Source organism: Indicator indicator, chromosome 3 (assembly GCF_027791375.1).
Source record: "Indicator indicator isolate 239-I01 chromosome 3, UM_Iind_1.1, whole genome shotgun sequence".
NCBI classification, from domain to species: Eukaryota; Metazoa; Chordata; class Aves; order Piciformes; family Indicatoridae; genus Indicator; species Indicator indicator.
In genome coordinates, this window is record NC_072012.1 from 13932311 (window position 1) to 13957016 (window position 24706).

At 46.8% G+C, this 24706-nt stretch overlaps 1 protein-coding gene across 3 annotated transcripts; it reads left to right on the forward strand.

Moving 5' to 3' along the window:
* The first annotated feature begins 5099 nt into the window (after window positions 1-5099).
* On the forward strand, window positions 5100-24083 carry PFKFB3 (6-phosphofructo-2-kinase/fructose-2,6-biphosphatase 3). Of its 3 annotated transcripts, XM_054399569.1 has the most exons (16): window positions 5100-5211; window positions 10502-10627; window positions 10924-11020; window positions 11521-11587; window positions 11725-11799; window positions 12098-12154; window positions 13900-14024; window positions 14783-14990; window positions 15843-15989; window positions 16327-16431; window positions 17239-17368; window positions 17578-17640; window positions 17799-17863; window positions 19389-19559; window positions 20699-20721; window positions 22602-22656. In XM_054399569.1, exons 1-16 carry the CDS (start codon window positions 5133-5135, stop codon window positions 22654-22656), a joined length of 1593 nt encoding a protein of 530 aa, XP_054255544.1. In that variant the 5' UTR covers window positions 5100-5132. The 3 variants fall into 3 exon arrangements, with proteins under 3 accessions (XP_054255544.1, XP_054255545.1, XP_054255543.1); XM_054399570.1 differs by lacking the exons at window positions 20699-20721; window positions 22602-22656 and adding an exon at window positions 23654-24083; XM_054399568.1 differs by lacking the exon at window positions 22602-22656 and having other exon boundaries at window positions 5133-5208; window positions 20699-20725.
* Window positions 24084-24706: the final 623 nt, after the last annotated feature.

A 24706-nucleotide genomic window follows, 5' to 3' on the forward strand; every position in this document is an offset into this window, starting at 1 on the left:
CTGCAAAGAAAGCGTGAAAACAGCTCAGCATCTAGCGGTGAAGAGGAGAGGGCAACCACTTGGCTTTTCTCTGGCCTTTTTGAAAGCCCCTTGCTGAGAGTTTTCTTGGCATCTCCAGAATACCACGAAAGCTTAGCCTTTGGATTATTTTTTTTCCCCGTGAATAAGTGTATAAATACTCCTCAGTCAGCCCAGAGGAATCATTTTCTCTGTTGAAGGTTCATGCACTAAGAAGAATACAGGCAGCTCCCGACTGTTGCAAACTCTGTCCCAGGGTAGGGAGAAATCTTTTGTTCCCACATCTCAGACTGGTAAACTAAGGCTGTGCTGGAAGCTGCAGTGGGTCAAGCTGCCCTGTCATTAACTAAGCACACATATAGCTGCATCTGTGTGCTGATGTATCCACAGCTCCCAGATTTTGGCCTTTCATGTCTCCAATTGTTAAACCATGTCTCCAAATTGTAACACCCATCTCTGAATTTTAACCAGACTTTAACCCACATGTCTGAATTTCAACCATGCAAAAAGCTGGTGGATGCAGTGTGGGATCATGCAGCTTGGATCCCACGTATTACCTCCTGTCCCCTTCATGCCACAGTCTAAGGAGACAGTCCGTGTTGCACTGAACATAGGCATGAACGTGACTTGTCCTTTCTTTCCAAGTTTCCTTCAGAGGAGAGAAAAAAAAATAGTAAAAAAAGAAAAAATGGGGAGGATGAATCATGGCTTAGTCAGAGTTGGGGCTCGCCAGTGCAGTCACTGCGTTTTGCTGCCAGTGAAGGGTGCCGGGGAGGCTGGCTGGTAGCTCCTTGGTACCACTGATTTCTTTCAAAGAGGATAGGAAATTTAGTCCAGGATTGTTATTTTTGGACTGTATCTAGAATCTGATTCCACCATTTGGGGTGGGTTGCTAGGTCCTTTCGGTGAGAAAGAAAAGGACAAATGGAGGTTTTTTTTTGGCTGGTAAACTCTGTAAGAGACGGGTATCCTGTTCTCCCAGAAATGGGAGTTTTCACTCTTTTCTGCCAGACTCCCCTTCTTTGTGCTGCCCTCCCCTCTCCCACTTCTCTGAACCATCCACCTCCATCCCTTGGATGCTTGAAATAGTTTTTGAACCCATCTACCACTGGGACCTTCAGCTTTCAAGCCCTCACATTACATTTACCTCCCCGTCCCTCTCCATTTACTAAATCCCTACAGGTTCCTTCAATGGGGTGAGCAAGGCATGGGGGTGATTTATTCTTCCCACGGTGTCTTCCATCACCTGGTGAGGCAGAGAATGTAAGACAGAGGTCCTGTCCTCCCGTGTACCTCTCAATGACAGCACTGAGCCCAGTTGCTGACTTCATTTCACTGAGCTAAGCACCCTTGTGGGCTCCTCTCACAGTAGCTGGGAGCAATGGGCTGGTTTGATCCCAGCTCTATTTTTAGGGGTTTGTGCTTTTGCACAGCACGACTTGAGAGGGGGAAAAACAATCCTCTGGGTGCACCTTGTGCTGCCCTGCCTGCCACAGTGAATGTGCCTTAGAAACATCGGTGATCATGATGCTGCTGCTGCTGCTTCTTGCAGCTGACCTCGTGGTGAGCAGCTGGGTGCTCGTGCCTGTGAAAACCAGGCCATTTATTTCAGAGTGGAAGCTTTCCGCTCCAGTTATTAAGACTTTTAAAGCCAGGAATTACTAGGTGAATGTAATTTGAAGTGACTGTGATTTGGATCCAGGCGGGGTTTCACTTTCAGGCTCTTTTCGATGTTGTGGGGGTGGTGGGTTTTGAAGGGAAGAGCTCTGGGAGGAAGGGACATGTCCAAAGTCCTTGTCCTGTAACATCACAGGATTTTTCTTCCTTATTCTGACTCGTGTTTTAGCCAGGAGTTGAATTTTCACTGCCCTCCATGGGAAATGATCAGGGATTTGGTAAAAAAAAAAAAATCCTGCCCTTTTCACAGGATAGATTTTGTGCAGGGTGGTCCAGGGAGCATCGCAGTGTCTGATCCCTCCCATCCCCACCTGCACCAGCTCAGGGCTCACTCTTCAGCTTCGTTCCCTCCAAAGCCCAAATCTTCAGTTCATTTCCACCTCCCTCATAGCAGTCAGTTTTAAATTAATTAATTTATTTTTTCATCTATGAATAATATTTTCCTGGGTAGGAGAGGGCAGTATTGTGCATTTTTGACTCCATCCATCTCAGCTCCAAGTAAGGACAAGCCCCCTAAATAGGTTATATTTAGGTATAAAATCAAAACCTATTTGTTAATTATGTATTATAGTAATATTACAATGTTATATCTAGGTTTAATATAGCAATATAATATAATAATAATGTATATTATATTTTATATACATAAAAAAGATAATGTTATATTACATAGCTTTATATATAATATGTGATGTAATGTAAGATATAAAGTATAATATATGGTATAATATAATTTCTGAAAATAAAATAGATTGTATATTACTAACATTATATGTTTAATATTATAGATGATGTCATTCTATTCCACCTATTATTTATTATGAAATTAAATATTTATATATATTGTTATCATATATATTTTTTCAAATATATACACTATTTATTTAATTGCATGTATATACATGCATATAATTTGTTTTCTTAATCTTAATTTGTAATCTTAATTAATTCTTAATCTTAAATTAAGCAGGTGTTCCAATCTCTACACCTCTTCCCAGCTCTGTTTCCATCCTGTTACATGGACTCCCTCCCACTCCTATCTGGCTACTCAGCAGGAACCACCCCCCATTATTGTTGTTTTGATTGGGGGTAGGGGGAGAGCATCCTCACGTTTGAGGCTTCATCATCTCCAAAGTGTTTTTTTTGGGTGTCCCATGGATGATGTTCCTAATCCCTCTGTTCTCCTTGGGGTGGTTATGGATCACTAAGCTAAGTTAAAGTGGGAAGGGAACATGCAGAAACTTGGCCAATGAATGATTAAGTATGATAAACTAATTAATAAAATAATGAAAATAATAATAATAAAGTAATAGTTATTTAATACAAATTTTAAACAAAATAAAAGTAAAACAACAGAATAATGAATCATAAATGAATAATAAATGTAAGACAGAACAGGAAATAATAAATAATAAAAAAGTAAGACATAATGAAAAATAATAAAACAAAAATTATGAAATTTGTAAATAATAAGAGTAATAAATCACACACACACAAAAATCATAGAATCATAGAATAGTTTGGGTTGGAAAGGATCTTTAAAGTTCATTTAGTCCAACGCCACTGGAGTAAGCAGGGGCGTTTTCAACTAGAAAATAAAAACTAAAAAAACAAACAAACAACAAAAAAAACCAAAACAACAAAAGAACACCCCAAACCCCAACCAACAGAAGTAATAAAAAATAATAAAATGGTAAATAATAAATTAACACAACTGAAAAATCGCGCGGCTCTTCCCTGTGGAGCATCCCCAGCGCTGTCACTGCTCTGCAGCCCCCCGGAGCCGGTTTCAAGGGAAGCGCTGCAGGCGGGGGGGGGGTATGTGTGTGGTGTGTGTACAAACCGCACCCCGGACGTTTTGCGCGCCCGCGGAGCAGGGCGGTGGCGGGCGGAGGCGGAGCCGCAACCGGAGCATCCCCTCCGGGGGGGGCGGCCCGTCCCGACTCGGCGCAGTCGGGTGCGACGTGAGCGACGTGCCGGAGCGCAGACCCCGGCCCCCGCTGCCCCCCGGCCCGGGACGAGCCGTGGAGAGGGGCCCAGGGCGGGGGGGCGAGGGGCGCCCTGTCGGAGCCCACCCCGAGCCACCGGGGTTTACTTGGGGTTAGTGCTAGGTTATTGGGAGGGCGTGGGGGGGAAGGGCTAGTGTTGAATTTTGGGGGTCTTATTGTTTTAATTTTTTATTATTTATTTTAGTGAATTTTGATTTTCTCTCTATTTTTATTTAGTCCAGTTTACTTTTTTTTTTTTTTTTATTTCTCCCACCCCTTTTCGGTTTTATTTTCCTTTTTTTTGGCGTGTGTGTATATTTTTTCTTTTCCTATTTTTTTTTTAATTTCAATTTATTATTTTAAATTTTTATATTTTAAATTTTATTTTCCCTTTATGGCCTTCTTAATTTTATTCTTTGTTATTCTGTTATTTTTATTTTTAATTTTTAGTTTGATATTCTATTATTTATAATTTTTATTATATTATTTAAAGTACTCCAACTTTTAATATTTTACTTCCAACCCGTTTTACTTTATTCCTTGCATTTCGGCAACGTCGTACACAGTCACTCACTTCCTCAACTCCGCACACCCCATCGCTGCCTCCATGCTGCTCTCATGTCCCGATGTGTGTCTCCCCAGCCCCCCCACCAGAACAAAGCCTCCGCGGGCTGCGCGGCGCCTCCTTTGTCCCCGCTGCAGTGCGGGGGGACTGGCGGCAGGCGGCAGCGCGGGCCGAGCCCAGCCGAGCCCCACACCCCCACCACACATCACACTTCACACATCCCTCCTCCTCCCTCCTCCCCGGAGGGCGGGAGCGGCCGGGCGCCGGCCGGCCCCGGTGGGCTAGAAATAGGCGGCGGCGCCGGAGCCGGCACATCGCGGGCAGAGCGAGGGCAGAGCAAGCAGGGCTACAGCCACCATTGCCAGCAGCACCAGCAGCGTCGCTTCCCTGCAGCAGACAGAACCAGGCAGGGCCAGCCCTTCCCCGGCTGCCCCACATTCAGATTTTCCTCCTTTTTCTTTTTCTTTTTTTCAAACTAAAAGGGATTTTTTTGTTTTTTCATTTGCATTCAGATCGACACCAAAACTAGCGGCAGAATTCGCCCTCTTGCTCCTTACCAAGCACACGCCGTCGCGGCTTTTGCGCCCTTCCTGCCGGCTTTGTGCCCTCAAGCCCCGGCCCTCCTCTTCCTTCTACTCCTCCCCCTCTTCTGCCGTGAAGCATTAAAGAGATTACCAGCAGCATCCGAAAGCCGCTTCTTCAAACCTCCCCCCTAACCGGCCACTGCAACAAAACCTCTTTTTTATTTTTATTATATATATTTTTTTCCCTCCTTCCCCCCCCCCCCCCCCCCCCCCCCCCCCCCGTTTTTTTCCCCCCTTCTCCCTCAACCCCGCAAACGCTTCAAGGTGGACGCAGAGCGCAAAAAGACCTTGCTTTTAAAAATGCCCATGGAGCTGACGCAAAGCCGCATCCAGAAGATTTGGCTTCCCAATGACAACCGGCCGGCGCTGCCCCGCCGCTGTGAGTACGGGCACCGCAGCATCGCCGCGGGGTGGGCTGGGCTGGGTGGGATGGAAGCAGCTTCCCCCCTTCCTCCTTTTGCGCACGCCGGTGGGGGAGGCTCTTTGCAACTCCCTTTCGCATAATATCCATGCAGCATCCCCTCCTCCCTCCCCCCATCCTCCTCCAGCATCGTCCCCGTGTCCGCATCCCACCCCATCCCATCGCGTGACTCACTTCCAGCCCTGGAGCTGGAGGAAGGTGCAACCATCACATGAGCGCCGTGGAGCGGAGGATGCAGAGAGGCGCTGGGACACGCGTGTCCCAATTTCCATCCGCCTCCAGCCCTGGGATTAAAAGGGAAGTGAGCAGGTTGCACGCTTCAACACCGGGGTACCAGCTCAGATGGGATTTCTGAGGAGTTATGGCACCTTGCTCTGAGATTTATTTATTTTTGGGGGGAGGCTGCCTGAAGTCAGTGGATTTGGAAGGAAAACCACCAACCGTTTGCACTTTACCCTATGCTGTGCTTGGGATATTAAAGAAAACTTCCTCACGGAAAGGGTTATCAAGTATTGGAACAGGCTGCTCCGGGAGGTGGTGAAGTCCCCGTCCCTGGAGAGATTTAAGAGATGCGTGGTTGTGGTGCCTTGGGAGGTGGTTTAGTGGTAGTAGCTAGGTAGCAGCGGTGAGATTATGAACTCTAGGTGAGTGGCTGGACTTGATCTCAAAGGTCTCTTCCAGCATCACCGGTTCTACGAGCTGGGAGGCAAGTGGAGGGGAGGGCCAAAATTGATGCTGAAACTTCTCCAATGTTTCCCCTTTTTTTCCAAGCTCTGAAGCGTTTTTGGGGCTTAAAACCAATCTCTGCACTTTTATATATATATATATATACATATATATATATATATATATATATATATATACATATATATATATATATAAAATAAATTAATCATAAAAGCAAACGCTTGGGTCATGCCAGTGTTACTATAAACCAACTCATGAATCATAGCACAGTACTAAAGCTCAAGAGGCCGCTCTTTTAACTCGCCCAACAGCTACACTGACAACCTGCCACTTGTGCAACCTCGTGTAACTCCCAACTCAGCGTCGCAGGAATGTGCCGATATGGGGCTGCAGAGAGCCAGGACTGGGGCGGGCGGGAGTGAGGAGGTGGCATTTCACAGCCTGGCAAAGGGATGGCAGTGGCTTAGGTAGTTGGGTGAATCAGCCTTTCCGATGTGTTTCTGGAGCAGTCGTGTTTGAAAGGCGCTTTGGATATTTTATTTCCATTGGCTGGAAAGCTCCTCCTTAAAAAAAAAAAACAAATGCTAAAATGAATCTCTTGTGAATTTGCCACGTGTTGTCCCCCTGTGGGTATGGGTCAGGCAGGCAGCAAGGGATGTCTGAGCCCTAGAGCAGATGTTTGCACACGCAAAAGCAGCTCTGCAGCAGAAACGGCAGAGGAAATGGCTTGAGGAACATCTGGATTGCCACAGGGCTTTCCTTTTTAGCGGTGGGGTTTGAAATGTCTCCTGGCTTCATGCTCTGCAGATGTATGGGTTTGATTTGATTTTTTTTTTTTTTCCCTCAAGGACAGGCACCTTTAAAAGGAATCCCCTCGTGTACATGGACCCTCCCTGTGCTTCTTGCTGCTTTAGCCAACTGGTTTCTCAGAGGAGAGGGTTCCCTCCCTTGGCAGAGCAGAAAACTAATACACTTTAATATATTAAGAGACTGAGGGGCTCATTAATACTGTAATGTGGCTTCTAATTATTTTGTCCTGGGGTGGGAACAAGCTGTGCTGGGCACCGTTCACTTTGTACTATGGGAGGAGCTTTATTAGGTTTTTAGGTTATTCGGTATTAGGCTTTTTGAAATTTTTTTTTTTTTTAAACCCAAGGTGGCTATTTTAAACTTGGGGTGCTATTAATTCCTCAGCAGAGCCACAAAGCTGGGTGGGAATGGAGGTGTGACAAGAGAAGTGAGGGTGATGTGGTCCCTGGAGGTGGAAGAGGGAGAGATAGCATCCCTAGGAGCATCCTGCCTGGCTTCTTCTTGCGGTAATTAGCCCGATTGTACGCTTCTTCGTCAGTAGGAGGCTGGAATGGAATCGGGGTGATGCCTTCATCTGGCCTTTTGATGGCGATCCATTCAATTGCTGTCAAGCTGCACGTCTCTCACGTAGGGGCTGGGAAAGTCAAGTCGTCGCAGGCGACTGAATGGGCAGAGCCAGGCGAGGGGAGGGGGCTCGGGTGCAGTTTGCTGGAGAAGGAAAAGGGGCTGCTGCTGCTGCTTTTCTCCCATCTCTTCAGGTGGGATGTGAAAATACACTGGTGATGTGCATGCAGGACCAGAACTGGTACATCGGCAGGTCCAACACGCCTGTGCATGCGCAATGCACAGAAATGCCCTCCTGGTGCATCTGTGAAGGTGTCTGGGAATTGCAATGGGAAGAAGCTGGAAAAGGGGAATGTGAGACTAATGTGAAATGAGTGGAGTGGGCTTACGAGAGCAGGGGGAGCAGAGGAATGCTTCTTACAAGAAGATAGTAAAATGCCTGAAATGGGGAGGGGTTTATTTTATCCAGCATTTTATAGGAGCAAATTTCCTTCCTTTTTTTTTCCCTTCTACCTGCTCTGGTGAACATAAAAGCACACTAACACCAGCTTTCTAGCAGACAGAAGGCACAAGTGAAGAGTCGTGACTGCACCTTTTTGAAAGTCCTGACCTTGGCTTACCTGGAGAGATAATGAGTAATGAATATGCACTGAAATTCCTGATAGATTCCCAGCAGTGGTGAAAAGAAATGATGAATTGGGGCTTTGTGAAGCTCTGAGAGCAAAACACTGGTTTCGCTTACATCCCTCATGCAAAGTTTTCCGGAGGCTTTTGTGATTTAGCTGAGATTGGGCTCAGGTTCCTGATAAAAAGGTGCACGTGGTGTTTTGGGAAGTACTTCCCAGATTTGTAAACAGATGCTTTTTCATGGTTCAAGAATCTTTTCCTTTGGCAGCAAACTAAACTGTGGGTAGGCTGCTCAAATACAGGTGTTTAACCCTTTGGAGGTGGCATGAGTGTCATCTCTGGGACCATTTCAGCTGTCTGGAGCCAAGGGGAAACAAACAGTACCTGTCGTTGTCCCCTGTGGCCCCATATCCTACTGGTTTTGCTCTTTGAGATCCTTTGTCCACTGGCAGGTGGGGAAAGAAGGAGTTTCTTTACTCAGGTATTATTTCTTTCATTTGTTACGTGGTTGACTTTTTTGCACAAAAAAAAAAAAAAGGCCTGTACCCATGGGTTGGTTGAGGATGTGAGACTGCTAGAGAATAAATGAATATTTTTTCTGGAAATGCTGCACTTTTGGTGCCCCAGCACACAGAGACAGCACTTGCTGCTGGAATCAGTGGGAGCTGGCCCAGGCTTTTGAAATGCGGCATGAGGCAGGGAGGGGATGCAGTTCACACAAAGGGAGGAGTGTGAGGGCAGCTCCAGCCTGAGGAATGTGGAATATTTAGAACAAAAAACCCCAAACAAACAAATTTAAAAAAAAATCACTTTTAAGTAGTTTTCTCATCTCTTGCCTGCTAGGTCTGCTTTGGCAAGGCAGCCAACCTCTTCTCTGCCCTCCTAGGTACCACCATCATAACTCTTCCTCATGGCCTTAATTCCATTTCCTAGAAGATAGTTTCTTTGCCCTTCCCAGATCTCCACTGAGAATAACTGACCCCAACCTACCACTCTGTTTCTATCCCTGAGAAGCCCCTGGCATCCCCAAATCGACTGGTCCCACCTGCGGGCAGCTGGGATGGGCAGCCAGAGCTCTCCACCCAGACCGTAATTAAGCTGTGGTTTTATGGCTCTGCCACCAGCCACTCACTCCCTGCATTCCTTTCCTGTGAGGTCTCTGGCCTGCCTGGGTGGATTGAAAGGTGGGTGAGAAATCCCCTGGAGGGTCTTGCTGATTGGGGCTCTTGTTGTGTCAGGAATGGAAGGCAGGCTGGCTAATCCAAATTCCATTGAGCATTGTTAAGATCTTCGTTTCCCATATTTAAAGCTCTTGGCTTTGTGCCTTGGCCTTTCATGTGTGCAACACCATGTGAGAAGTGGTTCTGCAGGGCAAAACCTTGGAGAGGAGCAGGAATGAGATGTGGAAGAGGGATGCTCCCATGAGAAGAGGGATGAGGGATGCTGTCATGGGAAAGGGATGCTGCCACATTGCATCGTTCATGTGGTCCAGATGGTCCAGATGCATGCTATGGTGCTGGGACTGAGCTATGGAGGACTAAAAAAAAATCCCAAACTGCATTCCCAGTCCTGCAACCTCAGCAATTTCCTTCAAACTGAGCCAGGAATTTACTTCTAAAGGATTTATGGAGGGAGAGCCCAGCAACTGATTTTTCTCCCTTTTGGCCATGCAGTTCTGGTGAATTGGAAAGGGGTTCTTCTTCATCCTTGCCAAGACATCACTAGATGATGCCTCTGGATTTATTTCCAGTTGTCTGACGTGGACCCTTTTTGCAACAACAACAAAACCCCAATTTGAAACAGGTTTATGAGGAAAAAAAGGATAAGAAGTCACAATATATATGCTGTTAAATGCTAGTGGTTCTGCAGTCCTGGTGTCCTCCTTGTCTTCAAAAGAAACAGCTGGTTGCATTTGCACCTGTATCAACTAAAAAGCCAGCACACAATTTTGGAACTTCCTGTGCACAAAGTTCTTGATGCAGACCTCAGCACAGCAGCCATGTCTGAAGTGTACTGCTGCAATAACTGGATCAAAGTCCTTGGCCACCCTCTAGTTTTCATGGAATTAGCCAAACCACGAGAATGGGAGGTTGTGTTAGACCTATTTTTTACCAAATGGGGAAATGGAGGCACAGAGGTTCTGCAAGGAGCCTTGGGCAGCTGCTGGTTCCTTGTCCACTTTGCAGTCATCTGGGTGTTCTTGCTGTGACTGTCAGTCTGTGACTTCTGTCTCTCAGTTTGGGTGGCACCAGGGTGAATTTGGATCAGCATGGCTTAGTTGGGACAGCTGTGTCTCCCTGGTGGACAGCCATGGAGACACTCAAAAAGCCCTCTGCTGTAACATATGGTCATTCAGCAGATCCTGTTGCAAAAATTGCTCACGGTTGTGGTTGTTAGCTTCATGAGGGGGCTGCAAAGGAGACACTGCAGAGATGATGGTGAGCAGATAGCATAGCTGGTGAAGGACTTGTGCAAAGGCTGGGTCGAGAAGGAGCACCTTGTAGGGTTGATACAAGATGAGCTGGAGGATTGACCACTGCTCTGTTGTTTCTCTTCTTAGCCTGTGGGCCGCAGCTTGCCAACTCCCCCACTGTGATAGTGATGGTTGGCCTCCCGGCCCGTGGGAAGACTTACATCTCTAAGAAGCTGACTCGCTACCTCAACTGGATAGGTGTCCCAACAAAAGGTGAGGCTTTCACTGGCTACCTAGATAAGAATGAGGTCTGGTCTGTGGGAACTGCCCTAGGAGCTCAGTGCCTTGAGGGGTGGGAGATCCTATGGGCCATATATTGCTCCTATCACTTCTGCTGCAGTCCAGGGTCCTTGTGTTTTTGTAGTACCTTGTGATGTCCTTGTGTCTTTTGATATAAGGATGTGACTTCTTGGCCCATTGCTAGAAGGAGTTATCTGCAGAAACAGCACAGCTGAGTCTAGTGATGACCTCAGCTCCCGATTTTAATGTTCTTTACCTTCCCCACACAGTTTTCAATGTGGGAGAGTATCGCCGTGAGGCAGTGAAGCACTACAGCTCCTATGACTTCTTCCGCCCTGACAATGAGGAGGCCATGAAAGTCAGGAGGTAAGTGTAGGTGCTGCATCCATGTTCTCACTTGGGTGGTGAAGACAATGCCTGCCAGCATGGTTACTCTGCTTGTTTGGGAGGTGACGAACAGAAAAGTTGGGCTCTAGCTTGAATTTTTGCTGCCTGCCCAAGTAGGGTCTGACTTGGGTGTCAAGAGCTGAAAACTGAAGCTTTATGGGCTTGCTAGCTTCAGGGTCACCAAGGCATCTTCCATCAGTTCACCTTCAGGCTCGGTGATGTAGGGTAAAAGGTCTGCCATGAGGTTTGGCCTTTGCTTCCTTATCTACCATTGCCTCTGCCATTAAGACCAGCATGCTGCTCAGTACGCATGGTCCTTGTGTTTTTGGCAGACTGGGGGTGTCTTTCCTGGATGTTCCTGGGGAGGGGTGGTGATGGTGAGGAGAAATTGCCGCACCTGCCTTCTTTTGTTGTCTGTGGGCTAACTGTCACCGTCATCTCTGAGGACATCAGGACCATGTGTGTCTCCCTTTTTTCAGGCAATGTGCCATGGCTGCCTTGAGGGATGTCAAGCTGTACCTGACGGAGGAGGCTGGACAGATTGCGGTAAGCTTGAAGATGTTCTGAAGGGGTTTGGCAGGTCCTGGTCCTGAAGTCACTGTCCCTTGTTCACTCTGTTGTTCCTTCTCTGAGGAAAAGAAACCAGACACTCCTGGTGCTAATCACTGTCTTTGCTTTTAAAGGTATTTGATGCCACCAATACCACGCGGGAGAGAAGAGGGATGATCCTAAACTTTGCCAAAGAAAATGGGTTCAAGGTTGGTACTACTGAGCTGCTGCCTGTGCTGTGTAGTCCACACTGTACTGTTGGAGTATCTTCTTTCACAAATACATTGTTCTTGCTGTGCTCCTGTGTAAAGGAAATTTTTCTGCTGGGTTTGATTAAAAATGTGAAACTCTTCCCTCATTCCCAGTCCCGAGAAGGAAAGGATGAGAGTGGGTCAGAGGGGAGCTCTCTGGTCATGGAGGGAAGAGGTTCGGTTTGATCAAGGAACTTGGTTGAATGTTACAAAGCTAAATTGGTGGTTTTCAGATTAGCTTTGCTTCGCTTCACAGGTGTTCTTCATTGAATCTATCTGCAATGATCCCACAGTAGTTGCCACCAATGTTATGGTAAGTGTGTTGCTTCTGTTTTCTCCTGTGTGGGATTTCCCATCAGCACTCAGCTGGTCTCTTGTCTGAACATCTTGCCAGAGCTGGTTGAGGATTAGGAGGTTTTTATCTTTTTGTGATCTGTTTGTCCTGGGATAGGAAAGGAGCTTTTGTCTTCCAGGGCCACCTGTAAGTAGCGACAATAAAAGTTGTAGCCTTTTCCCGCAGAAACACACTACCTGTGTCTCTGTTGATGTCTAAGTTGACATCCCAAGTGTTTGGGATGCTTTGGTGACTCCCTGCAAAGTTACACTTTTTGGAAGTGATGGTTGCGGTTAGGGATTTAAATCTCATCAGTGAACAGTTAGATTTGGTGTCTTCAGCCACATGCAGTTTCCCAAAATCTACTGAGCTCTTCTTGGAGAAGAATAGCAGCTCATCTTAGAGTTTTCTTGTCACTAGAAGAAGTCTTGGCTGGGAGAGCAGCATAAAACCTTGCCTCTCTCCTTGATGTAGATGTGACGCTTAGAGATGCAGTTTATGAGTGGACTTTGCTGTGCTAGATTGATCAAGGCACTTAACTTCAAGGCCTTTTTCAACCTAAATTATTCTGTGATTCTCAGCTTCTTTGGGAGCTTCTGGATCTTTGATTTCCCACCAACAGAACTCCTTTGCCTGTTAGGCTTGGCTGGGGCAAGTAGACCTTAATTGTTCTACCTAGGCACAAAGAACTTGAATGAAAGCGTCCTTTTCTCCACTGGGCTCTGCTCCAGCCTTATCTGCAGTTGTACATCTGAACTTTGCAAGCCATTTTGTGGTGTCTGGGAATGCATTGCAGGATACCTGAAGTCTGTGAAAAAGGTTTTGTTCTTCCCCTGGAATGGGCTCCACAAAGGATGCTGAGATGGGGGCTGAAGCATGGCTTTTGCTGGGAGTTGGGGTCCCGTAACCAGATTTTTGGGAGTTTGCACACAGCCTTTTCCATGATGATAAAAAAATGCTCAGTTTGCTCCATCTTTTTCCTATCTGCAATGCCCTGAAGCTGGATTTTTTTTTTTTTTTTTTAGGATTCAATCCATTTGTTGGGAAACTAATGCTTGAAGGAGCAGAAAACAAGCTAGCTGAGCTAATTTTTGCTTCATAGGGTGCTGCAGAGAAATTATGTCTGGCATCAGTGTGGAAAATACGCTGTGGGCCTGGGATGCTGCTCTGCATGTTGCTTGTTGGGTTATCCCGTTGGGTTTAGAGTAGCTTGTGATTTTACTGATGAGGAACACTGCTACCAATCTATCACTCTCCTTCTTAGATGGACAGGGGAGAGGGGAAAATACAGAAAAAGGCCAGTAATAAGATATCAGCAACCTAATAATTCACTCAAAAAACCAGGGACAAGCATCTTGCCTAAGCTTGCACACTTTCCATCGTCAGCTTGAACTGTTTAAACCTGATGCTTTTCCTTAGTCATAAAAAAGCTGTTTAAACACTGTGTTGGGTAATGAGTCGCTACCTGAAGTGTTGCTAGAATGGGAGCTGACCAATATGCTTCTATACTGGTCATGCAATGGTTTATGCCATATTTTCTCACCTTTTGTTTAGTCTGGAGTCTAATTTACTTCTTTGCAGCCATCACTGATGAGAAGACAGAAAAGTGGCTCAGCCAAAAGCTGGATCTTGGCAGAAGTTTGAAATTTGAGATTAGCAAGTTCCAGCTTGGAAAGCTTCCTAACCTCTCCTTGTGTGGCTTTTATTTTTTTCCTCTGTTGCAGGAAGTAAAATTGTCCAGCCCTGATTACCGGGACTGCAATTCGACTGATGCCATGGAGGACTTCATGAAGAGGATTAATTGTTATCAGGCCAGCTACCAGCCACTCGACCCTGATGATTATGACAGGTAAGAGGCTGCTCTGAGTTCTGAACTGGTTTGAGTGGATGCTTTTCTTCTCACAGGAGAGGTGGTAATGCAGTATGGGGCTGTGTTCCACTTAGTCTTCAAACACATGGCTGTGCTAGAATAATGGGAGGACAAGCCCCATCATGAATTCTTATTCTTCCTTGAAAATCATGTGCCAGGGAACCCCACACCAAAATCTTCTAAGGTTTTTCTGTGCTCACATATGCTGGCTCTGCAGGTCTAAATACAAAGTTTTGGGCAAAGCAGTTCTGTTTGAGTGTCTCTGAGATGCTTGGCTCCATTAAAAGAAGGCATTGCTTGAACAAGCACAAACCATGAGGCTGAGCAAGCCCTATGGTTTCTGCCTAGTTGTGTGCCCTGGGAAGACCTTTGATGTCCTGCATGACCATGTAGGCACCTCCCAGCCGTTCCTCTGCTCACAGATACGTCCATGTGCCCTGCACAGATAATCTCAGACTTGCTGAGCTCTGTCCTGGGGAGAAACGTGCTCCCTCCTAGTCTTGTTTAATCTTCTTTACTGCTGCAAGGAGGACTGGAGATTACACTGGTGTTACTTAGCTCTCCATGAATCGCTGTTACCTGTTGGCTTCCTGTCAAAAATAGCCTGCAGGAAATCCTTTTAGCTAGGTGATTATGTTGACTGAGATACCTCACAAGGCTGTTTGTCAAGGATGGTGGTTTTTTTCTTTCTGTTTTCCCCACGGACATCTCTCTCATCCTTGCTGTCCTTGTCTTAGGGAGCTTTCTTTCATCAAAGTCATTGATGTTGGCCGACGGTTCCTGGTCAACAAGGTTCAGGACCATATCCAGAGCAGGATTGTTTACTACCTGATGAACATCCATGTCCAACCTCGCACAATTTATCTCTGTCGGCATGGTGAAAGCGATTTCAACCTCAAGGGGAAGATTGGAGGTGACTCAGGCCTCTCCAACAGGGGCAAGAAGGTGAGGGAGAAGGAAATATTTCCCTACGGCTTCTAGGTGTGGTGCTATGCATTGGGTTAAAAGGGTATTTGATGACAGCTGGGTTGCTCAGAGGATCATAGAATCATAGAATGATTTGGGTTGGATGGAATCTTAAAGATCAAGTTCCAGCCCCCTTGCCATGCGCAGGAACAGCTTCCACTAGACCAGGCTGCTCAAAACTTTCCCCAACCTATGTATATAAGGCTGGTCTTGGTCTCAAAAGAAGACTTTTCAGCAATTAATGATGCATGTAGTTAGAAGTAAGGAGAGAGGGGTATGAGTATCTTCATTGAGTTGATTCAGACCTTTCATAGGCAGGACTGCTGCCTGGTAGGGATAGCCAACTTTGTGTGCTTTCAGATTGCTCACTGCTTGACTCTCCAAAGACACAATATTCAGGAAGGGTTGGTAGCTATTTTGGCTTGCCAGAGTTTTCAAAGTGTAAACAGAGTCATCTGAGTTATGACTACTATCAAGGACTACATAATACATCAGTTTAGCTCTAACAAAAAAAGCAGAGCTGTGGTGGCCATGGATCTTCAACAGCATTGTATGAAAGCCCAGAACACAGTGCTTTTTCTCAGATGCTGATGTTGCTCCTTGATGACAATAGGTTGCCACTTCTGCCTCTGCAGTTTTTTATGTTCTTGTAATCCTTTTAGGGATCAATGAATATGTGGCTGCTCTGTATCTCAGAGCAGAAGGCTTTTTTTGCCTCTGGAAGGCAAAAAAGGTCCTAGAAAAGGACATGGAGAAGGCAACATTTACTGAGAAGCTGTAAATCAGGAATCAACCTCTCTTTTTTTTTTTTTTTTTTTTTTTGTCCCACAGTTTGCACTGGCACTGAACAAGTTTGTTGAGGAGCAGAACCTGAAGGACCTCAAAGTCTGGACCAGCCAACTAAAGAGGACAATCCAAACAGCAGAAGCTCTCCAACTACCTTATGAGCAGTGGAAGGCACTCAATGAAATTGATGCTGTAAGTATATTTGTTTGCAGTAGGTACAGCTGGATCATGCTGGTTGCTGCTTGGCAGAGAATATGACAGCTCCAGCCTATTCTCTTTTGCCTAAATCCTACCTTTTGTGTGGAGGTTTTATTTCTGTGGGAGAGGATGGTACTTCTGCTACAGCATGCACAACTATGCTTCAAGATGTTGGCTTGAATAAGCAGATAAAAATGTGGTCTTGTTTGGAACTGTTCTGCAGCTGAGGAGTCAGAGGGTTACAGAAAATAGCTTTGGAGAAGGTTTTGCCTGTTGGGTGTGCTGATGCTTGAGAATATTCAGTAACCTCATGGATGTCCTGTTCTGACAGGGTGTGTGTGAAGAAATGACATACGAAGAAATCAGGGATCAGCATCCAGAGGAGTTTGCTTTACGTGATCAGGATAAATATTACTACCGCTATCCTTCTGGGGAGGTAGGTCTGCAAGGAGACCTTCAATGATGTGACTATTACAAATGAGTCCCACTGACTTTATAGCAAATTAATAGGAAGGGGGCTCTGGAGGTTTCTAATCCAACCTCCTCCATTACATCCACTCAAGTCTTGTGCTGCCCCAGTTTCCTTTTCTTCCATTTCCAAAGACATAATTCCTACCCCAGCAATCAGTGTCAATCGTTAAGGGTAATGTTGATATATCTGTTCCTGGCAGTCTGCTTTCGGGCTGTGACACAAGGAGGTGGGAACTGACACCTCTGGATGATATTGCAAGTTATGAATTTGGCTTTTTATCACCAAATTAAAACTCATCCATAGACATTTGGGTAAAATCTTCAGAGACATCCTCTTGACATCATGTCTACCAAGACAGTGTCTGGGGGTGTCTGACACTTACTCAGGGTGTCTGGGGTTCCTTCTGACTGCCTGTTGTGGTTCTTTACGAAGTTGATCAAAACCCTGGAGGTTTTTAGGAAGCTTAGAACTTAGAAATCCTGTAGGAAATCAAATTCTGAGATTGCAGAGAGATACTGTGCTCAAAGCCCCTATGCAGTTGTTGCTTACCTCAAAAAAATCTGTAACTCAGATGCAAATAGCTTCTTTCTCCTCTGACTGGGAGATGAAGATGATAATTTGTTGAACTTTACTTGGTTTTAACAGTAATTATGTTGTTTTCATTTAATTAGAAGCATTAAATTAATAGATGAGCAAAGACAACCATGGTATCTTGTGAGGCCCTTGGTTCCTTGATCAATGCCATATTTCCCTTCTCTTCTTCTGTCTCAGTCCTATCAAGATCTGGTACAGCGCCTGGAGCCAGTCATCATGGAGCTGGAGAGACAAGAAAACGTCCTTGTGATCTGTCATCAGGCTGTTATGCGCTGTCTCCTAGCATACTTCCTGGACAAGAGCGCAGGTGAGCTCCCTCTCCCAGGGAGAGGATTGATCTTGCTGGAGGAGGGTTGCTAGATGGAGGTCAGAGGAGATAAGAAATGCATTGGATTCCCTGCAGTGCCAGGAACGTGCTTCTCTATGGTTTGAGACAGCCTTAGCTATTGAGGAAGATACCTGAGCTTGCTTTTGGAGAGGGGATCGGATAACTCTCTGGCTTTGCTTTTTCTGCAGATGAAATGCCCTACTTGAAATGTCCTCTTCACACAGTGTTGAAGCTGACCCCAATGGCCTATGGTAAGTGGAGCCTTTCTACTAAACATGCCAAGGGGTTCAACTTGTACGTCCTCCTGAATTTGAGCTGTCTCTGGGAGAAGAGAAGGGGTCTAGGGTGGAGCTCTTCATAGCATCCTGTGCCTATTGGGTTTGCTGATGGCCTCTGTCTCCTTCCGCAGGCTGTCGGGTGGAGTCCATCTCGCTGAACATTGAAGCTGTTAACACCCACAGGGAACGGCCAGAGGTGAGTGTTGCTTTTCCTCAGAGCCATCCCTTGGTGTTCCCTTCCTTTCCCCTATGGTCAGCTGGCAGTGAGGACCCCTGGGGTGGGTATGGGGGGATTGCTTAGCTGGACTGCTTGGAAGTGCTGCTGGACAGCTGGACCATCGTGTGGGTTCTTGCAGAGATGTGGCTAGTTGAGGCTTTTCCAAGGGAAGAGAACTGTTGCATGTGCCTGCTTCTCAGTGTGTATGCCCAGATAAAAACTGGCCCAGAGGAGGCTCCTTTGTGGTCTTTGACTTTCACCTGTGCAGTCATTCACTGCATTCCAGGTGGAGAATGGAGCCACAAACGGAGAAGGTGACTTCTCCTAGGTCTCCATACTGGCTGTCAGAGCCTGGGCTCAATGCCTTGGCCAACATACCCTGCCTTTGTGGGATTTTTTGTGGCATGTCATGGCTCTGTGGGGCTACCAGAATGATATTCTGTCATGTGGGGATGGTGGCACTGGGCTGGAGATACTGCAGGGAGGAGAACCCTCGCAGAGGAAGACCCCTCGCAGAGGAAAACTCCTGTAACATGAGGTCCATCTGCCATGTGCTCCACTGGGAGCTCAGAGGCCAGAGCAGGGGGACACCCAAAGGGGGACCCCAGGGAACCTGTCAGTGCCCATGTCCCAGCCTCTGGGACCTTTCCAACTTGTGCTTAGTGGTGATGGAACCCAACTGGATGTTGGATGGCCAGAACCATTGTCCTTTGGCCCACATCTCCTATTAATCATTTCCCAAAGGCAGCATCTGAGTTGCCAATCCCTTTCTGCTGCCATAGAAAGGGGGAAGCTGGTCCTTCCCCCTACAGTGGAGGCCATCGGTGACCTCCTCCACCAGCCTCACTGGGGATGGCAGGAGGGCTGTTTGCTGCGGGGAGGATGGAGCGAGACACCTGCAAAGCGCTTGGGTCCCTCTGCTCTGCTGCGTGGGCACTGCCCCTCCATCCCACCTTGCTTGAGTTGGAGCTTGGCATGGTGCTGACCCTCGCTGGCTGCTGTCTCCACTTTCCAAATCTTCCTTATCAACCCGGGCTGGCTCATCTTCCCTCTTCTTGCTTTCACACCTCTCTCTGAGTTGGAGGGACCAGCTTTGAGGAGGAGACCGATGGGCACCAATCTCTGTTGTGCAGAGTCGTGGCTTTCGATTATTGCTGTAGTTCTTGAGCAATCTACATATACTTTTTTGTGAGCAGAGGCTCTGTCTCATTTCTAAGTGCAGGGCCTTTTTTTAGTTATTTTTTTTTCCTCCCCTTCTTGGGAAATCATGCTGAGTTCTTGAAGTTTTTGCACCAGGGGTTTTATTTTTGGTGTCAGGAGCCTTTCAATGCATCCTTTGCACATTGACAGCAATTGTGGGGAAAAGCAGAAGCTGCTTTAAGAAACAAAACACAAACCAATCTGCTTTTTTTTTTTTAATCCCTTTGTAACTGTCACCTTCTTTCATTTATTTTTTTTTATTTACTTTTTTTCCCTTTTTTTCCTTTGTCTCACTTTAATTTAGGAAGCAAAGAAGGGACCTAACCCGCTCATGAGACGTAATAGCGTTACCCCTCTAGCAAGCCCAGAGCCCACCAAAAAACCTCGCATCAACAGCTTTGAGGAGCATGTGGCTGTTTCTTCCACCCTGCCAGGCTGTGTTCCTCAGGAAGTGCCCACGCAGCTGCCGGGACAAGTTAGTTGGAACTCTTTTTTGTTTTGTTTTGTTTTGTTTCATTGTTATTCTTGGTTTATTGTTTGTTGTCCTCCTGTCGCTATGAAGCTGAGGAACAGCTCGCACTTGTTGAAACCTGTGCTGCTCTCTCTGAGATGCATCTTTCTCCCATGGCTGCTGTCCCCTCCCTGCCTTGGGTTGGCTTTGGGAATACGCAGTGAAGGGTCGCTGTTGATCCTCTCTTGGGTTTTGAGAGCGTCGTTACCATCCCCCCACCTCCCCAAACTCTAGGCTTCAGTAATTTAGTGCCTCTGCCATCTGACATCATGGTGTCAAACTCCTCAGGAGCCACTTCTTTAGAGTGGGCAAGACCAAAGGGCTTGTGTCTTCCCCCTGGATGCTCTTGTCTCTGGTGTGGACCTGGATGTTGCAATAAAGCAAATGTTCTGGTGCCTCCCTCAAGAATGACCTGCCAAGACTCATCTTTGGCTGGAGGCATCTCCTCCTTCCTGAAGCAATAGGCAAAATGGACCAAAACTGAGTAGAAGCCTCTTGGCATGGTGAATCTGGTTGCCTTCTGCAGCCCTGGATGAAACTTTGCGGGTAGCTGCTCTGATGCTTATGTGTCCTCTCTTTCACCTGTGAAGGGATGTAGAAAGAGAACCTTTGCTTGCTGATGCTTCTCTGAGAACAAAAACCTGCTCCCTGTGCTCATTAAGGAGCTGGGGTGGTACTGGAGAAGCAGCATAGGTTTATAGGTGACCTTTCACCATGCTGCCCTTCCCACCACCTGCCTGTTGGATCTTGCTGTCTTTCCCACTCATCTTTGCATTGTCTGTGTTTTTTGGTGTCCTCTCCTCCCTCCTTGGCCAGGTCCTGGGCAGGTTAGGAAGGCTGCTGTGCTTCTCCCACCACTCTGCTTGGTGGCTGCTTTGCATGAGCCATCCCACCCCAGCAAGCACCAAGTAGGACAACTCAATCTGTCTCTTGGCTTTTGTGGTGATGCTTGGGCTGGTTGACTCTTGCAACAAACCCTTTGCCAGCTTTGAGTTTGGAAGCTCTCACTGTCTGGGTGCTCCTTGCTGCTGTCCAGTGTCCTCTGGCCAGTCTCAGGCGGCGTTACTGACACCTCTCTCTCCCTTCTCTCTGTTTCTCTGCAGCCTTTACTAGGGAAGGCATGCCTGTAAGTATCCTCTTGCCTCTTATTCTCCTTCTCACCCCTTTTCCATGTCTCTTGCCATCTCAATGGTTGTTTTGTTGATGCTGTGAAACCTGGCTGGGGTGTGGACTTCTTGGAATTAGTATTTCTCTCTGTGTGTGGGATTTGCATATGTCCTAGGACAGGAAAGAGGAGACTCTAGATGTTGCTTTGTCCAATTCCTAAGTATCTTAACTTGATAAGTGTTCCCATTTTGTTGAGAAATGTAGCCTATTACCACTTGACTCCCTACTGATGTCTAAATTCCATGCCTCCTGCTTGGAGAGTCATGGGATGGGAGATGCTATTGGATTTTCTTGGAATTCTCTCCTCCACAATAGCACATGTTACTGTGGGTGATAGACCCACATGGTCTGTGCTTCTTGAGGGCTCCAAGTTGACTCTCTGAGTGATGGTACTAAATGGATATCTGAGAAGGTTCTGACCTCAGATCCCAACAGGTTTTTATTGCCTGTGGGAGTGAGAATGTATTTTCTGGACTGATCCTGGATCCTGGTATCTACAGTTCTGCAAACCTGGAGTTTGGGAACAGTCTGCCTAGATGTCTTGAGCAGAGTAGATACAAGGATATTGTCCTCCTCTAAAGATGTTTAATGCACTAATTATGAGTTATCAAGACTTTGACACTCTGGCTCACTGCTGTTAGTTCCTGTGTAATAGGGAGAGGACAGCTTCTGGATGAATTTGAAGCCTTTGGACTTCATGCTACATCAAGTGAAGAGAGCAGCAGTCGAGCTGTTCTCAAATGTCTTCTCAATACCAGTGAAACGTTGGGGCTGAACTGACCCAGGGATCATTTTGTCCTCTGTAGACCAGTTTGAATGTATACATCCCTGTCCTGACTCATTTTGTGAGTTGAGAGGGAGGGATTTGTTAGAAACTGGCCAGGCCAGAACTCAGCCCTGCTTGTACAGCTGGTGAACGTTCTGTGTTTCCTCCCCTTTTAGACTAAATGTTTTTGAAAAAGGGGAAGTTAGGAACATCAGACTTGACTTTGCTGGCCAATGAGTTGGGGAAGATCATGCCCATGCTCCAGGGCGAATGTAGAGGTTGAGTTGCTCAGCATGGCCTGCATGTCTTGCTGCTGTTCTTGGGTACAAAGCTTGTGATGAAGTTACTGTTTTCTAGGGTTGCTCTGAAAGCATTTCTGTTTCTTTGCTCTTCCATCCACCTTTTTCCAGTCCATGGTGTAATAAAAAGCAGTGCATGCTTCAGTTCTGGCTGGGATGCTGCAGACACACTGATGTTGATTTTTGGGAGATGGCTGCATGAGATTTTGCTAGACAGGAGCTCTGCTGGAGCAGGCAGTGATGGTTACCCATCCTAGTAAGTTTTAAATATCCAGATACTGGGATACTTTCTCCACTTACTAGTGTGGGACTGAAAGCCTGCTTTTGAGGGAGCCATGAAGACACCACAAACCAAAGGTTTGATAGCACTTATACTCTGTTGCGTCTCTTGGAGGCTATTGTCTTGTACATGTATGCATCTGGTCCCTCACCATTTCCCATCACAACCTGTTTGGGGTCAGGGAATGTGGAAGGTACCTCTTTCCCAGTTTGCACCATGGGACTTGGCAGTGGCAGTGGTTGGCAGTGGGCACTTAGTTGCATCAGCTCTCACTGTTGAGGTCTTGATCCCCATCCAGGAGGACGTGGTAAGGCTGGACACATGGCTGTGTGCCTCAGAGTCCTCCTGGTTGTGGGACTGAGCTGCTTTGGGGTTGTGGGACTACCTGGTATGATGGTTTCTGTTCCTTTTGCTTGGTTTGTGATCTATAGTGCACTTTTTAATAACAACCTGATCCCCTCCCTTCTTCTCCCCTTCACTTTTCATGCTTAAAGAAGACCTGTTTGTCACTTTCTCAAAGTTTTCTCTTTACTAATATTTCCAAGGTAAATGCCTGTGGTGCATGTGGCTTTTCCTAACCTTCCTCCTGTCTCCTTAGATAACAGAGAGAACAGCTCAGCCTGCGCTGCCTTGTAGCCTGGCCAGGATTCCTGGTGCTTGTAAGAAGCAGTTTTGGTAGTAAAAGCAAAGAAAAGAAAAAAAAAACAAACAGCAAACCAATTGAGAAACCTTCTTAGCTGTTACCAACTCCTTTTTTCCCCACCCCATTCCATGTAGTTTTGTGATTTGGGAAATGTCCTTGTGATCATCTCCCCTTGGTTTTCTCCTCTAGTGATACTTTCCCTCTAGCTACTCCCTTCAGAGCTGGTCTTGCTTGTGTTTTGCTGGTTATTTCTGGTGCTGTGGCCCTCACCACATGCTGGTGGGTGTCCACTGTCACCACCCTGCATGAGGGCTGTCTGAAGCAGCTCTACAGCCATGAAACCTCATGGGATGTCATCAAGGGAACAGGTGTACTGCTGTTGATGGCTCGTCCCTATGCTGGCTCCTTGATGGAGCTGGCAGGAACGGCATCTTCTTGGCAGTGCCAAGGATGGGAAAACAGTGACCTCCTTGGTAGGCAAGAGAGGACACTGCCCACCCTCAAGGAGAGTAAGGGCAAGATGTTTAATTTGGCTCCTTGAATGAATGCCATGGTCCCTGTTACCTTGCCTGTGGACCAAAGAGCAGCTTCAGAAGTGCAGATCAAGTGGGGTGGGAAGGTTGCCTTGATTTTTGCTGAGTTTTTAGGGATATCTCTGCCAAATTCCCATGCTGTGGTTAAAGCCAGGTGATACTTGATACAGGGTGGGGTTAACAAGTCAGCACATCACCCCCAGCTCTCTCCTTCAGTGGACAGTGTCCTCTGTGGTGGATGCTTTTGTGACCTGTGCCGTGGCTCTGTTACTCCCCCTGTCCCCTGTTGGTGTACACGTAGAAGATGCTATCAGGATGGGGTCCGACCCAAGCACAACCTCTAAGCCTGGTCCTTCTCCTCTCGTTGCAGAACATGAACAACTCCCAGAAGCCATCGTGACTCTGTTGACGCAGTCGCGAGGCCGCAGTGCCGGCGCCGCCAGCTTCCCATCCCATCGCCATTTCCAAAGCTTGCTTAGAAATTGTTCTCCTCCGCCTGCGGTGAGGTCAACCCTCGGCTGTTTCCACCCACGCCCCTTCATCTGCAAACCGCTCTGCTGAAGGGAGGAGAGAGGTTGGAGAGCGGAGAAGGAGAGGAACCCAGCTCCTCGGGGGTCACCACCAGATCTTTAGGCTGCAGCATTTGCTCTCCTCTCCGGTGCCCTGTTAGACCTTAGCAAGCTGTAAAGTGCTTCTAGTGCACAGGAGGTTAATTTCCCTCTGTAAGTGGTTTTGATCTCCTTTTGTACAGATGATTGGTACCCATCCATCTCTGGGTGGGCTGTATATATGTGGATGGTGTGGGGTTAGCAGAGATGTAGAGGGGAGGGGGGTTGAAGGGGTCTTGCAATCTTTTTTTTGTAATTATTATCGTGTTATTAATTTTTTTTCATGAGAGCCCCTAACATGCCGAGCTGCAATTCTTTACCCACGCTACAGTCTGTCACAACACGCACAGCCAGGCTCACTCAAGCCCAGGAGTACCAGGAAGGCAGTTGTGTGAAGTCCTTCACATTGAGAACTGCTGAGCTTAACCAAAATAGACCCTGGGCCATGTTGGTTTATTTCTTTTTAAATAAATACATCTTAAAGGAGTTTGCAGAGAATATAGATTCTGCTTCTAAAACTGATCATGAACTGCCTGTGTTGCAGGGAGAGCCACACTTCTGGTGGCTTTGGTGATTCTTTCATCTTGGGAAGCATCCAGAGATGCTTGGAGATGAGGTGTGTGTTGATTTCTATGGGGAGACTGAGCAAGGGTTGAGGTGCTGTGCTGGTACTGCATCTTCCCTTTCCTCTGCCTTGAAGGAAAGTGAAGATTATGGGGAGGGGTGTTGAGTCCCTGTGTTGTTGCAGATGGACAGGCTGAGCTAGATGCATTTTGCAGCCACACAGGTCTTGTGGAGGTGGTCAGAGAGAGCTG

What these genes read in the sequence shown, in the direction of transcription:
- PFKFB3 (XM_054399569.1), top strand. Translation starts at nt 5,133, where the DNA reads ATGCCCATGGAGCTGACGCAAAGCCGCATCCAGAAGATTTGGCTTCCC. An exon ending in CACTCAATGAAATTGATGCT is followed by an intron (nt 15,990 to 16,326) that starts GTAAGTATATTT and finishes CTGTTCTGACAG; the next exon opens with GGTGTGTGTGAAGAAATGAC. An exon ending in CCCACAGGGAACGGCCAGAG is followed by an intron (nt 17,864 to 19,388) that starts GTGAGTGTTGCT and finishes ACTTTAATTTAG; the next exon opens with GAAGCAAAGAAGGGACCTAA.